Raw genomic sequence first — 17,111 nt, 5'->3', positions numbered from 1 at the left:
AATATTCCTTGAGGAAGCAGTACTTCATGTAAAGAAGTGATTATTGATCAAGGTCAAGAATTTAAATGAGCAAATAGTTTAAGTTTTTTTTTTTTTTTTTTTGGGGGGGGGGGGAGAATAAAAAGAGAGATTCAGATGATTGTTCTATGATAGTTTAGCATGAAATTCGATGCTAGCGTACAAATTCTTAGAGTGATTAAAGTCATAGCACTGTCTGTTTTTGTTTTTTATACGGGGATCAAAAAATGAAAAGTCCCACATCGACCCAAAACCCAGTCCAATGAATGTTCTACGATAGTTTCAAAAATCTAAACGCCCAAAATCCGGGGGGGGGGGGGGGGGGGGACCCCTATCCCCAATCCAAATCTAACCATAACATGTTGGTTTTTTTTTTTTAGCAGGAACCATTGACTTGCACTAGCCTGGCCTAGCACCAGCAGACTCTGCTGAACTAGAAGAACCGGGTTAAAAATGTGTTGAAACATGCTCCTACGGACGTGTGTGCTTTGGGGCTGCATGTCTGACGATCCTTCAATCTTAATGTGAGTGAAAACCGGATGATGAAGTGACTCCCGTCTGTTTACTGGGCTGAACGTTAATTCAAACTTTAATCATCGAAAACTCGCCCTCATTTTCTTAAACCGCATTTTGCCCACTTGACGACTGTCCAGGAGTTTTTGCTTAATTGGTGAACTGACTTGACTTCAAAGCCACTTCGTATTTGTGTCAGCTCTTTGGAGGTGGGAACAAACTCCTGACAGGAAGTAGGCAATGTTTGGTTTTGGGGCAGATTGTAAATATATTATGATAAACTGGATTTAAGGTTTGTTGACATTTAGTCACTTCCTACTTTTCAATTATTGAAAACCTTTGACAAATATTACCTCAGGCGTCATTACTTCCTGTAAATGTAAAATGATCAAGGTAGAGAGCTTAAACTACCAAACAGTTAAAGCCAAAAACAAATATGCTCCTTTACAATGAAAATAAATTTAAAAAAATGCAACGTTAAATGTGCAGATGATGCTTTTTATTTTGTTGAATCGATGTAAACTTCAAAACCCAACGACGTGCTATACAAACACAGCATTCTACCGACCCATAATGCACTTCTGTCACGCCCCACAGCAGCTTCAGGAAGAGGAAGTGTGAGTTCACCTCTTCTTCTCTGGAGTTTCCTCCAGGTGCAGGCAGCTGTGTGAGTGTTTGTGTGTGTATGTGGATTTTGTTTTTCCCCAGAAGGCCTCAGTGATCGAGGATGCGCAGGTTTCCTGAGACGATTTTGTTCTCCAGCATGGCTCCGGAGGGGATATCGATCCGGTCGCCGTGGTTGGCGATGATGATGACGGTGCCCTGGTGTGAGAGGAAGAAACACGAGTTCAGACACACAATTGACAGACAACCCGGCGCCGGAACCAGGAACCACTTTGCCCAAACGCTGGGTCTGGATTCTCTAAGTGTGTTACAATGTCCCTATGTCTGTCATTCCCACCACAAATTTATTTTAAAATAATAAAAACAATTTAATAAAAAAACTACTTTTCCTAAACGTTAAAAAAATACTTTTTTTTTTTTTTATATATATAATCTACCGTGGTTATTTATTTTTTTTAGTTGATGTAATAGTTGGTGATTGTTTGTCTTTTATGTCCTCAACTTTACATTTCCAACAAACAACATCTCTCTAAAAAAAATAAATAAACTTTTTTAAGTTAATTTGATTTTTCTCTCATAACAGAAAACACTGATCACCTTAGCTTGAATTATCATTATTATTACTATTTTAGACTCCGCCCCCTCACCTTCAGAGAGACGTTCTTCCCGAAGGTGACGTCTCCTGACACCGTCAGGTGGTCGAGTTCAAGCATGTCGGGGATGTTGTCGAACCTGGACAGAAACTCCTGAACCTGCAAACAACAGAAAAAGAAGAACACAGTTCAGCTTCAGCTCCCAGTGGGAAACAAAACAAAAACACTGAAAAATAGTGCCTGGGGGTTCCAACCTTGGTGAAGGAGCTGCCCAGCTTGACGTGCGGCGTGGTGAGGAACTCCCTCTTCTTGCTCATGGTGAGGGAGCCGGCGTCCAGCGTGTAGAGGTTGGACATGACCAGCAGCAGGTCGGACGACGTCTTCACCGGCAGGAAGCGGCTGCGCGGCACGTTCACGCCCATGGCGTTCTTGAAGCTCTTGATGGCGGCGCCCACCGCCGTCTCCAGCTGGATGACGTTCAGGCCGCCGTCCAGCGTCTGAGGAGAGGGAGGGAGGGACGGAGGTAGAGAGAGAGACAGAGAGAGAGAGAGAGAGAGAGCGAGAGAAGAGGGAGAGAGAGAGAGAGAGTGGGCGTGGTTAAAGCCTCCTGCAAAACACCAAGAATCAGCTGAGAAAATACAGCTTTTTTATTGCGTCAAAAATGTGTCTGTAAGCAACCTAACAAAGTACACAAAACCGCAATGAACAAAACAGGCCTTTACCACATTAACCCCCAGCGTCTCTCTTTGGGCAAACCAAGTCGAACATTTCCAATTCGAGTCATAAAACTCGATAATCTTTCTCTTCTCCGTTTGAAGAGAAGGATTCTCTGACAAGTCTGTGTCAGGGCGCATGCAGGTCACCCAACGTATCAACATTAGATCACTTAACCCATTTTCTAATATTAACACGTATAATAGCATATCCATGTAAACTGATTTATTTTCAGTCTGTCATGTATTATTATAAAGTCCCATCATCTATTATTTGACCTGGCCCAATCCCTTCTCCACCAATGCAGTGAGTTGACTGGGCTCAGCTCGCCCATCACCTTTGGGTTCACGATGATTTCCAGGTCCAAGGTGTTCTGCTCCTGCAGCCTCTTGATGGCCGGCAGCGAGATCCACAGGTTGTTGGTGTTGAAGATCTTGAACTTGGTGACCGACTTGAACTCGTCCACGTGGGCCTTGGGCACCTGGGCGATCTCCAGCAGCCTCAGGTGGTCCTCGTAATGGATCAGCGTACCGCCCTGCGAGCAGGCGCGAACAGGCAACGTTGACGACTCCGCAAAGTTCCGTCAACCTGACGTACGGCAACCGCGGTAGCATTAGCACTGGCACGCCACGCTACCTTGACGTCGGCCCGGGTTTTGTCGGTGACCTCCATGACGAACTCGCAGCGCTTGTCAGCCGGCTGGCTCATCAGCTGGTTGAGGACGAAGAGGTCGACAGTGGCGCCCAGGTTGTCGATGTTGGACACGAAGATGTACTCCTTCCCCTCGGCGATGAGCTGGTCCAGCAGACCGGAGTTGGAGAAGCTGGTGTAGATGTCGCCGTGTCCCGGCGGGTACCAGGCCTCGCCGTTCTCCCCGCTCAGGCCCATGTTCTTGGCGATGGGCAGCAGGGACTCCTTGTTGATCCTCGGGTACCTGCGGGAGGAGGAGAGCGCGAGGTCGATCGCAGCTTTGGTTTACAGCACCACGCGGCCGCTAGCACGCTAACCAGCTAGCTCCAAAGGAACGACGGGAGAGTGAGAGGTGCCGCTTCATCGCGAGTGTGACGGTCTGATTGAAACGGGACTGGATCACGCAGTGATTGCCGGGTGCGGCTGGTGCCGCTGCCCACCGCTCCCTCGGGGGATTGGGTCAAATGCGGAGGACATATTTGGCATCTTTCGGGACGTGACAGTCACTGGGACCTTGTCTTTGACGGTGTGGGTTGAAGAAGCATTGAAATGAAATGAAACATTTTTCTTCAATGATAAACAATACTTGCCGTGTATCTGAATTGATGCATTACATTAAATAAAGGGGACGTGACCTAAGAAAATTGATTGATTAATTGAAGAAAAAAAAACTGTAGATTAATCAAAAAAGAATCAATAAATTAAACGATAAGAAAATAATTGTTTGGTGCCGCCCGACACACAATAGCTACAGCTGCATCAGCGGCGCACCTGCTCTGGTTGAAGGTGTGGATCTTGACCCGGTGGTGTTTGTACTTCTGCAGGATCTTCTTGGTGTCGTCGTTCGTGTTGAAGGAGTTCATGAGGACCAGCGGCACGTCGGCTTCAAACGTCTTGTTCAGGTGCTGCGGGACAAACAGGAGGGAGGGCAGATGTGAAGGTCTGGGTTAAGCGGCGCCAGGCCCGGACCGGTCCCCACCATGCCCCTCCCCTCCCCTCCCCTCCCCCCCGCTGGCCGCTCCCTGCCGCTTCACCTCGATCTGCTTGACCGTCAGGTCCAGGAAGGTGTTCTCGTTGCGGACGCTGATCAGGCTCTTGGGGCCCTTGCACCCCATGCTGGTCCCCAGGCCGCCGTTGAGCTTGACCACGGCCAGCTTGTTGAGGGCGGCGCTGACGTCCGCCGGGAGACCCCTGGCTTTGATCTTCTCGTAGGGCTGAATCTGGGGCCATGGAGCAGACGTGCGTACAAATAAGGATTAACAAAAAACACGTTAAATTCAAACCGGTCTGGAGGTAGCAGCGGATCCGTTCCTTAGACCCTCGTTCTGGCACTTGTCACACGATCTGTCACGAGCGCAGAGTTTGTTTTTGGAAAAGGGGAGGGGGGAGCATTCAAAAAAAGAAAAAAAGAAAGGGTGATTCAAAGGAGTTAAAAGGTCAGCGGCTGAAACAAGCTGCTCAGTTAGTCAAGTCTGTAAAGAGTGAGAGACACTGTGGCCCCTTCCCCTCAGTCTCACACCACACTCAGTATGTTTACATGACACTCGGGAAAAACCGAATTGTTGCCTTAGTCCGATTATGATCGGACAACTGAAGTCAATGTAAACGCGTTGGTCCCACTGAGAGTGTGAGAACTGTACGGAAACGTCCTGCCAGTTGTCCAATCACAATGTTGGTTATCTCGAGTGTCATGTAAACGTCATGTAAACTTACTCAATGAAGTCACATGACATGTGACCTCACCATCCTAAAATCAGACGTTCAAATGCTGCACCGGTCAACCTATTCTTAGCCACGACCTTCCAAGTGCTTTGGGAACACTGGTGGGAACACTGGTGGGAACAGTGTGTGTGTGTGTGTGTGTGTGTGTGTGTGTGTGTGAGAGAGTGTGTGCTTTGGTTAGCTTGTGTCCGACACCTTGCACCAGCACTTGCCAGTGCTTAAAAGTTTTCGGAAAAAGTGGAAGTTGTATTTTGTCAGAGCAGGAACGACTCGTCAAAACTCAGCAAAAAATAAAGTTAAAAAAAAAAAAATGAAATCAATACATTTTAATAGTAAAGAAAAAAGGTAAAAGTCTTTGCCGAAACTGCAACAGTAAATTGAAAGAAAAGGTCTGCATAATCCACCGGCATCACGGCTTTTAAATCTTTTAAATCCACCAAGACTTTAAAGGCAAACGAAAAAGTCGCCAATTTTAGTGCCACCCGGTGGCAAACGGGAGGCTACCAAGCCAAACTAGGACTTTAAGCCAATGACGGTAAAGTAAGATAACTCCACCGTCAAATCAAACTCACATCCAGTAGAAAACAACCGGGTTGGCTTGTCTCTCCTAGATTCCTGGCTCCGCCCACCTACCTTGTCTGGCTGTCTGTCCCTGTCAACCCCATGACGGGAAGTCATTTTCACCAAACAACCAACCAAAAAAACCCCAAGAAGCTCCGTCACTGACTCGGCATGGAAGCGTCGTCGCTGCTCTCTCTCCGTCTTTTTTGGTGCTGATGTTGAAAACGAAGCTCTGCCTTTTTCACACGTCAACGGTAAAGCCCCCCCCCCCGGGGCAAAACTGACACGGCCGCGGAAATATTGTCCTCCAACCAATATTTGCATCGTACAAATATGAGCGCAAACGCACCACTGCTGATTTCAATTTTTGGGGCTCCGCCCACCGGCTGGGAGTCACGTCGTCGCCACATTGAAGAAACGGCGGAATTAGTTGTCTTCACGTTGTCTTGTGTAAACACTGCACAATCAAGAAAGAACAACAACACCTGCCTTCACTGGGTTGGTTTTTCTGCAGCGAGGCCGCAGCCAATCAGAGAAGATCTCTCTGCTTCTTTTATCTACGGTCAATCTGACCAATTGACACCAACCAATCCTCCCATTTACAATCTAGCATCAGCTTCCTGTTTCCTGTCACAGCTGAACGCCCCCCCCTCCCCCAGGGTGTGGCTCCGCCCACACTACCTCCGTTAAAGTACGATGATTGGCCCGGTCATATTCTGGGTTGAACACTAAAAACGTCACAGGACTTTCTATTGTTTTTTTATTCCGGGACGTTCCCCAGACGAAAATGTCGAGCCTCGGCTCCCCCCCGTGGACGCGTGGTGAACTGCGAGACGTTGTGACCTTTGACACCCGCTAGCTCCGCCCTCTCCAGACCCCTGAACCTCGTCACAGGTGACGTTTCGCAAAGGTGCGCTGCGAGCTTACCGCGTCCTCCGGCGGCCGGCTGATCTTGGCCCAGTCCACCGAGGGACCTTTGACCTGCAGGAATCTGTGGAAGAGCTTCTTGAAGCCATCAAAGTCTCTTCTGCAGATCTGGAAGAAGAAAAAAGAAAAAGAAAGAAATTGTCACTTTTCTAGCGACTAAGTAAACCTCGACAATCTCACCAGACTTTGGCTTTCACGTCCTGTTTCGAGACCTCATACGTGTGTGCGTGCGTGCGTGCGTGTGAGTGCGTGTGTCCGCAGGGTCGCTGGCCTCCCGTCCCTCCACAGCGACCTCACTGCACGATAACACCACCTCATCAAATATTTGTTCTCTGAATGCAACCAACGGCAACATATTGTGACATATTGTGACCCCCATATTCCCTCCTCCTCATCCTCCTCCACCTTCTCCACTGCCGTGTTCCTGGTTGGTTTATTCCCCCTGCTGCTCACCTCGGCCTGGGCGGGCCCGGCCGTCTGGACCAGCGCCTCCAGCTCGCGGTGCATGGACTCCTCGTGCTGCTGACGGAGCTTCTCCTGGAACTCGGTCATGGCTCCTCGGGTCAGTTCTGCACGCAGACGCATTGAAAAAAAAAAAAAAAAAAAAAAAAAGCTACAGGTCACCACTGAGAACAAGAGAGTGTGTCAGATGATCGGTTTTAAAAAAAAAAGGGCGAAAACACACTATGAAAGTCATTGGAATGACTTTTTCCGTCCGCACGCAGCAAAGGAAAAATAGTTGGTCCTCAGAATGTTTAAAGTAAGAAAAAAAAAAGAAAAAAAGACGAATAAGAAGAAGAAGAAGAAAAAACTAAAGCGGCACTAAAGCAGTTCTGACACTGATTCACCTCCTAAAAAAAATCAGTTGACATTGAGACCAAAATCTTGTTGTGTAAAAAGAACCAGAACAACAAGGACCAACACATTAAAGCCCGTTGAGAGTCAAACCAGCAGAGAAGCGGGTTTCTGAATTGTTTTTAACTGACCCAGCAAGTTTTTTTTTTGTTTTTTTATCAGAATAGATGACAAACTTACCCGACACGTTCAGATACATCTTGCGCGCTTTGACTTTTCAAAGCAGGAGATAAATGAAAGTGATTGGCCTAAGCCGAGAGTCTGAGAGCGGCGGCGGCGGCGGAGAAGAAGAATCGGACTGACTGAGGCGTCCGGCGGCTCAAAGTGAGTCCCGACACACACACACACACACACACACACACACACACACACACACACACACGCACACGCTTACACACACGCACACGCTTACACACACGCACACGCTTACACACACGGACAAACACAAGAAAAACCCAGCAGCCGTCAGGGGACAACAGACGTCCTCCTCATCCTGGACTCACAGGAAGCTGCCTGACCTGCAGCGTCCAGCCTCCAGCAGCCCCAGAGCCGGCCCACTCACTCACTCATACACACCCACACACTCGCTCGCCCACTCACTCACACACACACTCTCTCTCTCCTCACTGTGACAAGCTGACTGGGAGATGAGGGACCAGCTGGCGGCACTGCTTTGAAAGTTTATCTTTGTCCAACAATATCCATTCATTCATTCATTCATTCATTCATTCAAAGACAATGCAGTCAAACACGGTTACAAAGCTCGCAGCTAATCTGATGCATGCATACAGAGTTTATAGTTGTTCTTCTGTAATTCTACTTGTCGACTGCCGTCCCCGGATGGGCTTTTCCACAACGTTGCAGTTACAATCCCAACATCTTTTTCATTCACAACGTCGAGCAGAGATTGAAAAACAGTGTTGGGTGTTTTCAGTTTTTTTTTTTTTGTTTTTTTTTTTAATAACGAGGTGTGAACGTCCACGTGCCGACGAGACCGAGGGCAGCTGCAGGTTCTATTTTTAATTCTGTGACTCTGCAGGAACGTCTCGAGGAAACCCAAGCCATCGGGGAGCTCCGCCCTGCCCTCCAACCACCCACTTTTATTTCTATTGTTGGTGCCGACGTGCGTAGCGTCGGTTTAGGTGACACTTTAAGTCAGCCTTTCATGGCAATGCATATACTGTACCATGCTATCAAATGAACTACACTATATATGTGTAGTCTAACTGTACATATACTAATGCCTCTTGACCGATGTGCTGTAACAGCGCCTCTATCCAGTCTATCCCGAGTTCTGGGTGGATCAGCCCTCTATGATGTCAAAAAGGGCTCTCACACACCTCCCAGGTGAGTGACCACACCCCTTCTCAACATGAGGGGAGGGAGGGGCGGAGACATCTAGACATGGCTTGAAAATGGGTACACTGCATGCCAGAGACAAGAATCAACAAGTTTCATTGTTTGCGTTTACGATTTGTTTCATAAAACACGTCTGCAGGTCAATTCCAACTATTTTCTCAAATGTAAAAAAGGAAAAGAAACAGAATATATTGATGATAACTTTTACTGGCCTCTTTATTTTATTCGTCTACGGCTTCTACGTCGGTGGAGTTAAAGAGGGTTCCCAACCTGCGTTGTTGAGTTCTTGATACGTTCTTTATTGGTGACGTGCTGTCAGAGAAGTCTTTCTCTCTCTCTCTCACTCACACACACACACACACACACACACACACACACACACACACACACACACACACACACACACACACACACACACACACACACACACACACACACGTCTCCTCAACGCTCTGCCTTCTACTCACCCACCTGAAAACACTTTCCAAAGTAACGAAAGCGCCTCAAAGACACCGTCAAGAACAACCTGAACAAGGGCTGAAGGGTGGGGAAAAGGGTGTAAACAAACAAAGAAAAGCACCGGAGGAGGTTTCTGTGCAGGAGAGGTTCAGAGGAGCCTGTTCAGAACCGCGGCGGTTCCATGTTCCGCTGCTAGCTTGTCGCGGGGCAGCTGACAGTCAGTGACAGGTTAGCTTGACTGCTGCCGCCTGCAAAAACCCAGCCCCGCCCTCATCCACGGCTCATGACGTATAGGGATGGAGCCCGGAGGAGAATGGTGATTGGTCGAAAACTGGACTTGCGGAAGTAGATAGCCCCGATGTGTGTGTGTGTGTGTGTGTGTGTGTGTGTGTGTGTGTGTGTGTGTGTGTGTGTGTGTGTGTTTGTATGATTTACTACGATGAAGAGAATGCTCTGCGCTATGAAATTCTGCTCCCTCCTATTTATGTGATGTTTTAGAAATTGGACCTCCGGATGATCACATTGAAATAAAAACTCATGAAATAAACTGTTGTCACCTGGAATATTAGGAATATTAGGATCTCTGCTTTCAGGGTAGTTTGGCGCGAAATTATTTGGATTTTCTTTTACTGTTTGTTTGTTTGTTTGTTTGTTTGTTTGTTTGGTCTGTTTGATGGTTCACTCGTGTTGTGCCAGTCATTAAAAACACAAATACACCAGCAAAGAGACACGGCCACTGCCACTGAATGCTGAAAGTAATTTATTGACAGGTAGCTGAGCAAGACGGAGGCTCTGCTGGTCCTAGTGGGGGTCTTCAGACCTCTCCAGCCATGACCTGTTGAAGCCGTTAGGAGAGATGAGTCACTGACTCCCACGGGAAATGCTGCGCTGGACAGACAGACAAATAACACATGTACTCACGTTGTTCATCCATGAGATGTAGGCAGAGACTCGAGTGAAGACGGTGGGTCTCTTCGGGATATTACACCCTCTGCCCGACACAAAGCTGGCGACGCCGTGGACGAAATACTCTCCCCCGACCTCGCAGTTCAATGGGCCGCCAGAGTCACCCTGTTTTGAATGGTTCAGTGTGAGTCAGGTATGGTCACATTCAAGGGAGTATTTCATTTTTAAACTACTTGCGAGTCTTTCATGTCCGCTTGGGCTCATGCGAACACTGCGGATAGTTTTCAGAGTGTTTGTTTAATTATTTAGATATTAGTGTCTTAAAACACGGCCGTCCTCTCTGACAGGTCTTAACATTTTTCCATAGATTATTTCATTGTCAGCTTATTTCACTTTTCAAACAAAGATATATATTTTTAATCGCACATGTCAACATAGTAGCATTCTTTCGCATTCGGCATCCAAAGGACTTCATCTATCAAACGATGGATGGACATTTTTCAACATTTTGAGTCTAATGTCAGGTCGATGGTTTACAGTTTAATTAATGGGTGTAGTGATGGGATGGTGGGGGTAATATCTACATAATGGCTGACATCTGAATGATAAAAACAAACAACTGTCCATGAGGTTTACGTGAACTCAAGTAGACACAAAAATCTGTCAACGATAGATTAAAATCAAAACACACATTGGACACACATCACACGATGTTGGAGGCAGAAACAAGATGCAACATTGTTTGTTTTTTTTTAGACTTACGTGACAGCCAGACAGAGCACCCCCGCCAGCGCACACCATGTTGTTATTGACGGTGGAACCCCACCAGTCGGCACTGGAGCATGTTCTGTAGTCGACCACGGGAAGGAGGGCCTGCTTCAGCCGAACGGACGACCTGCCACCGGCTGGAAAAGATGCCATTTCAGTTTGTTTAATAAACACAATGAATCAAAGGAAAAAAAAACACAAAAAGATCAACTGACTGGCGGTGCGCCCCCATCCGGTGATGTAGCAGCGGTTGTTGTTGGGTAGAACCTGGCCAGACGGAGGCAGAGCGCCCAGGGCCACGTATCTGTTGAGCATGACATTCCCAGACAGGCGCAGCAGGGCGATGTCATACCTAGAACCCACCACAACGCCACAGTCAGGGAGACGTTTCATTTCCACAATCTTGGCTTTTAAAACTTTCTCTGTAAGTTCCCCAGGGCTCATTTGCTAGCCAATGTTCCTGAGAGACTCGCGGTCCACTGTGATACATTTAAGTCAATATTTCATTTCATAGTAAATCGCTGTGTAACTATACAACAACATTTATTTGTGTACATATAAAATTTTAAATATGCCTTATACTTATGATTGTCCTTGTGTATTTCTAATTGATTTAGTGCTGTACAAATAAAAGTTGATTGATTGATTGACTCATGGATCCATTAACCCTGTATTTCATGTGTGTGCGTGTGCGTGTGCGTGTGCGTGTGCATGTGCATGTGTATTGCAGCAACCAAGCAAGGTAAACACAGGCTCGCGGGGTCCTGCTGGGTTGGATCATCAACAATGATTGCACAAAATATACAAAAATGGCGGCTTGACGCACCAGCTCGTGAACATAGAGAATGGGAATACAGTGCAAACATACCCACTGGACAGGCTTTTTCTGTTCCACTGGGCATGTACGTAAACGCGAGCAACGGGCATGATCTGCTCCCTGCCGCTCTGGGTTTGCAGGTCGTGTTCGCCGGCAACAACACGAAAAGTCCCGGGGCTGCAGGCAACACAATAAAAGGACACACACACACACACACACACACACACACACACACACACACACACACACACACACACGCACGCACACACACACACACAAGGTCAAGATTATGTTTGAATGCTGCATCGACACATTTGCATCAATGTAATCAATGTAATCAACGTCATCATCATCATCATCATCATCATCATCATCATCAATGACATGTGTCCAGGTGGAGCCTCTATCACTCTCCTCTCCCAATCAATCTTTGACTCCGCCTACTCTGTCCAAACTAGCTCTCATTATGCTTTGTATAGTATGCTCGATATGCATGATGCTGCCGCAGTCTCTGTGTCCCCAGCAGGTGATGACCACTGCGCCAGGAGCTGGATTGTGCTGTCCTGGGGGTCTTGGTGTCATCGCTTCATCCCACCACCACACTTAGGACCTGGACTTGTCCTATCGGCAGATTGTCCATCGAGCTAGGCTCTTGCCTCCCAAAGCATGGACACTTACACTTACATTCCACATGGACAGCAGCCTTGAATTATTTCCTATTCTTTGTGTTTATATCCGTTTTGCCTGGTTGGTGTATCTGTTTTTCACTCTGTCCTGTCTGCCACCCTGGCTCACTCTGCTCCTTTCTCTCTTTCTCTGTCTCTCCTCTATCTTTCTACTTCACCCCAACTACTCATAGGCAGATGATGGCCCTCTGGAGTCTGGTTCTGCCCTAGGTTTCTTCCCACAGGGGAGTTTTTCCCAGCCACTGTCGCATCTTGCTAGCTCCGGGGGCCCGGTTGCTTCTCTCTGATTGTATAAAGCGCTTTGGTTGTGATTTGTGATCTGTACAAATAAAACTTTATTATTATTATTATTATTATTATTATTATTATTATTATTATTATCATCATCATCATCATCATCATCGTCATCCCCACCACACTGGGGTCAGACATTGTCCAGACGTACTCCAGGTGCTCTGAGAAGACAGATCTCTTGTCCACACAGTGAGCAGCTGTCATAACCCAGTTGCTCTGAATCAGGGTCCCTCCACAGAAGTGTCTTCTTCCAGCCTGCAGAGAGACCTTAAAGGGGAGGAACCAATCAGAATCTCATGTTGCTCTCCTCGCTGTTTACTTCTCCCTGCTGGAGGGCAACCTGATTTGTTTCTACCTGCCACGGCCAGGAGTTGGGTTTGGCCTCCGTCCCGCCTACGACATCTTCTGGGCCGTCCTTGAGGAACACAGGCTCCGCTTCAGGGTCCTGCTCTGGATCTGTCTCTGGCTCTGACTCTGCCTCCAGCTCCGCCTCCGCCTCAGCCACCATCTGTGCTGGCTCCGTGTCGTGTTGGGCCAGCACTGGATGAAACACAAGACCTAACTTTACACCCACAGTTGTCATTGTGTGGACAAGAAAACTCCAAAAGGATGGGTCACTAGACTGGTTTATTACACTGGGATACATGGATACATCTGTCAACACTAGGGGCTGCCATGCTGTTTTTTTTTTTTTGGTAAGGTGATTTTTGTCCTATTGCTATTATGGTATGTAATGTTACAGTTTTTAGCTCATGGATGAATCATCAATTTTTGCTACACTCTGGCTTTTCTCTCAGTTCACACATGGGTCCCTGGACTGATGAGAAAAAAAAGCAACAGGCTGATAATGACCTGCAACCTTCACTTACCGACGACTGCAAGGACCGTCAACAGCAGAAATCTGCGCATGTCTGCAGTGAGTCTGGACAGGAGGTTCCACTCCTCAGCTGCTGAATAAGGAGAGAAATCAGTTAAAGAGCAGCAGCATAAAGCAACCAGAAGACACTTTCTTTTTATGAAGTCCTCAGTGAACCTTTGGATGAAGAGCAACAACACTGAAAAGCAACTAGCTATGGACATCACACCGCGGCAAGTTTACCTTGTGTAATGTAAAGACCAGGTGGAATCAGTTGTGAAGAAGGCCAGGGAGCACTGAGTTCCTCCAAGAGACCTGGGCAACACTCTGACTGTGGCACACTTATAAGGTGTAAAAAAGTGGAAGTGAGCAAAGGCATGGCCTCCCTCATCATGACCAGGCGACTTCAACATCTGCCAACGGCTGCAGATAACGAGATGTTTCCACCGACAAGATCAGCGACTCACAGTATTGGGTAATGCCAGTTGGCAACCGACTCCTCTGAAAATGAACGTACCTTCTTTTGAGCATATAACACACAGAGACGATTCAATGTACATGTACAAATCCATCCATTTTCTATACCCACTTAGTCCTGCTCTCAGGATTACGGGGGTCTGGAGCTGTCGTAGAGCAAAGGACAAGTTGACAAGTCGCCTATTTATTGCAGATAGACCAACAAACATACATCCATTCATACTCACAACTGCGGATAGTTCAGAGTTCCCAGTTTGCCTCACATGCTTGTTGTTGAACTGTGGGAGGAAGCTGGAGAACCTGGAGAACATGCAAACTTCACACAGAAAGGCCCCAGGCCAGGAGATCAAACCCGCTAGCCACTGCACCACTGTGTTGATGTTCCAATTAGAAATAAGAAGAATTCAGTCGGTGGGGCTGTGGAAGAAGCCAGAGAAAGGCCCGGGCTTGGGAACTAAACCAGTAACCTTCAGGCTGTGTGACGACAGCGCTGACACCACGCTATAGTGCCATGTCACCAACCTATTTCTATACAAACCAGATGATTTGCTCATTTGTGAGAAACACTCTGTGTTGGTCATGGAGCCTGAACAGTAAGTCTAAGATCAAAATGCAGACATTTTTCTTTCCCACCTTAAAAACAGTCACCAGTGTCCTAATATTGAACTTATGGCCTCTGAAGCCTTCCTGTTTTTGCCCCCTTCCAAACATGTGGAAGATCCAACAAAGCAGCAGCTTTCACTGGAGCCAGTAAACAGAGAGGTCAACCAAGTCATCTGCATTAGTCAACAGAAAAAATAAAGACCTTAAAGAGAGAGAACATTTTGGCAAATTTTTTTTGTTGCCACGATCGCTATGGGAACATTGCCTCAACACTGTTGTTTTGAGATCAGGGCAGTGAACGGTTCTGCTCTCACTTTGAATAAACCACTGGCAGTGAGTGACACAGCGGGGCCCCGTTGCACGAAAGGAGGATTCCGTCATCCAAGATGAGTAACTGAGCTGTTCAACTAATCCACAACACATGTGTCCAGGCTTAATCGGCTGCAAGAAGAACACATTCAGGATTTCATCAAGCCAGGTGACACCTATCCTGGATAATTGCGCCCACGTGGTTTGAGATTGACCCCCGTTATCGAGCTCAGAAACGAAAAGGATTCGCCATGACGAGAGCGCCAGCCTTTTCTCCGTCCGAGGCAGAAATGCTCATGGAGGCTTATGAGGAGGAAAAATAACAACTAAAGAATGAAAGGCAACACCACCACAGCGATAAGACAGAGAGAAAAGTGTGGCAAAGTATTGCGGACCGTCTGAATGCGTCAGTAGTGCACAAATACAAACTCGCTGCTCCGCTTAACCCGTCATGGGTTAACAGAACTCACAAGTTATCAGACAATTGTATGCCCACCATCTCCAGCAGCAAATACAACTGGCCGATTTGGGCAAACAATACAAGAAGAGAAAGATTGAATTCATGTTTATATGGGATGTGGATTTTTATATATGATTCATGGGAAAGTGTAAGTTCTGTTATAAATGATCAAATGATTGCAACATTATCTCAACTGATTTTTCTATTATGATTGAAATTATTCCAAACGTTGAAATAATGACAGTGTTGAATGTGATAACAATGTGCAGTGTTCAGCGGTTTCTATAACTATTGGTTTCTGTTGGTGGAGAGTGTTTACTGAGATAAGGGGTGAGATTAAATAGATCCTGTAATTTAGCCTGGTCTGGAGCAGGCTCACCCCACAGAATAAATCTCCATGGTAATTTATACCATAACATATCCCACTTCCACCTATCCCACTTTTGTGCAACCGCATCACCGATAAGTTGATCCAGGATAACCAAGATATCCCGGCTTAATCCCTTGTCCTTGTTTAGTGCAACGGGCCCCTGGTTAGTAAAGAAATCATTGTTGCGGCCACAGTGATCAGATTTCCACTACTTCTTGTTTTTGATGATGGGAGTAGCTGCACTGAATACGTGCTTTTGAAATCCCTCCACCCAGCAGGCTGCTGATAAGGAGATGTTTACACTGACAAGATCAGCAACTGACCGTATTTTGTAATAACGGTTAGCGATCGTCTTTCAGAACAGGTGTATTTTGTAAGACTGCCATCAGCCAGAGCATCACACAGCCACACAGAGAAATCTAGATAGATGGCTTGAAAATGGGTACACTGCATGCCAGAGACAAGCACCAACAAGTTTCATTTCTCGTGTTTACGCTGATTCTTTTCATAAAATAATATAAATACATATAAAATACATATAAAAATTTAACGAGGGTTCCAAACCTGCGATGTTGATACATTCTTTATTGGTGACGTACTGTCAGAGAAGTCTCACTCACACACTCACTCACACACACAGATAACCCTATGTTTAGATACTTCATTAAAATTTGGCACGAGGTCCACAAAAGCCTAGGATTGAAGATGGAATTGTCCCCTAAAACAAAATTATCTTATACCCATTACTCTTAAAAATAAGATCCTGGACCAATGGCATCATAAAGAAATTCAACATTTGGAGGGCTGCTTCGACAATGGACTTTTCATAACATTTGACCATCTGAAGAGGAAATATAACTTGTCCAACCAAACTTTTTTCTGTTATCTCCGATTAAGATCCTTTCTGAGATCTGATTTAGGTTCCGAAATGACCCAGCCTGTTATGAATGATGTTGAGAGGCTTCTTCATGAGAGGAACACACAAAGATTCATTTCTAAGATGTACCACCTGCTGTTGAATGAGAGCCCTAAGCCAGGCTTACATAAGTCCAAGATGAAATGGGAGTCAGATCTGAACATTATAATTAATGAACAACTCTGGGCAGATCTTTGTCAAAATACCATGTCAACTATCATCAATGCCTGATATAGATTAATTAACTATAACATTTTACATCAATTATACCTCACCCCAGAAAACTTACATTCATTTAAATCTGATGTATCAGATAGGTGCTTCAGATGTGGCATTGAAGTGGGTGGTTTTTTGCACTGTATTTGGTTATGTACTAAAGTGACACCCTTCTGGCATGATATCTGCTCCACTTTAACCAAAATCACTGCAGTTGAAGTTCCAGTCAACCCTGAATTGTGCCTATTGGAAAACTTGGCAAGTATTGGTGGCTCGCGAAACAAAACGCAACTCAAATTAATGGGAATTGCTCTATGTGTAACCAAGAAATGCATCATGGTGTCTTGGAAATCTGACTCCCTCCTTTTCATTGATAGATGGTTGCTTGAATGAATAGT

General features: G+C 46.3%; 2 protein-coding genes across 3 annotated transcripts; both read right to left on the bottom strand.

Annotated features, from left to right (window-relative positions):
• Positions 1-1,003: 1,003 nt before the first annotated feature.
• Positions 1,004-9,227, bottom strand: LOC142903292 (UTP--glucose-1-phosphate uridylyltransferase-like). 2 transcript variants are annotated; one of them, XM_076048844.1, is made up of 10 exons: positions 9,048-9,227; positions 6,816-6,931; positions 6,363-6,470; positions 4,187-4,372; positions 3,924-4,057; positions 3,099-3,396; positions 2,800-2,997; positions 2,003-2,245; positions 1,803-1,907; positions 1,004-1,353 (listed from the first exon to the last, which is right to left on the bottom strand). In XM_076048844.1, exons 2-10 carry the CDS (start codon positions 6,912-6,914, stop codon positions 1,246-1,248), a joined length of 1,479 nt encoding a protein of 492 aa, XP_075904959.1. In that variant the 5' UTR covers positions 6,915-6,931; positions 9,048-9,227; the 3' UTR covers positions 1,004-1,245. The 2 variants fall into 2 exon arrangements, with proteins under 2 accessions (XP_075904959.1, XP_075904958.1); XM_076048843.1 differs by lacking the exon at positions 9,048-9,227 and adding an exon at positions 7,398-7,551.
• A 551-nt stretch (positions 9,228-9,778) lies between these two features.
• Positions 9,779-13,762, bottom strand: LOC142903293 (elastase-1-like). The gene is made up of 9 exons (XM_076048845.1): positions 13,606-13,762; positions 13,376-13,456; positions 12,862-13,046; positions 12,682-12,773; positions 11,578-11,700; positions 10,925-11,061; positions 10,704-10,846; positions 9,957-10,106; positions 9,779-9,870 (listed from the first exon to the last, which is right to left on the bottom strand). Exons 1-9 carry the CDS (start codon positions 13,754-13,756, stop codon positions 9,850-9,852), a joined length of 1,083 nt encoding a protein of 360 aa, XP_075904960.1. The 5' UTR covers positions 13,757-13,762; the 3' UTR covers positions 9,779-9,849.
• Positions 13,763-17,111: the final 3,349 nt, after the last annotated feature.

This window comes from Nelusetta ayraudi, unplaced genomic scaffold (assembly GCF_046127955.1).
Source record: "Nelusetta ayraudi isolate G7.1 ecotype Tasmania unplaced genomic scaffold, CSIRO-AGI_Nayr_v1 ptg000109l, whole genome shotgun sequence".
Lineage (NCBI taxonomy): Eukaryota > Metazoa > Chordata > Actinopteri > Tetraodontiformes > Monacanthidae > Nelusetta > Nelusetta ayraudi.
Note: the sequence above shows the minus strand (reverse complement) of the source record. Positions and strands in the feature narration are given on the sequence as shown.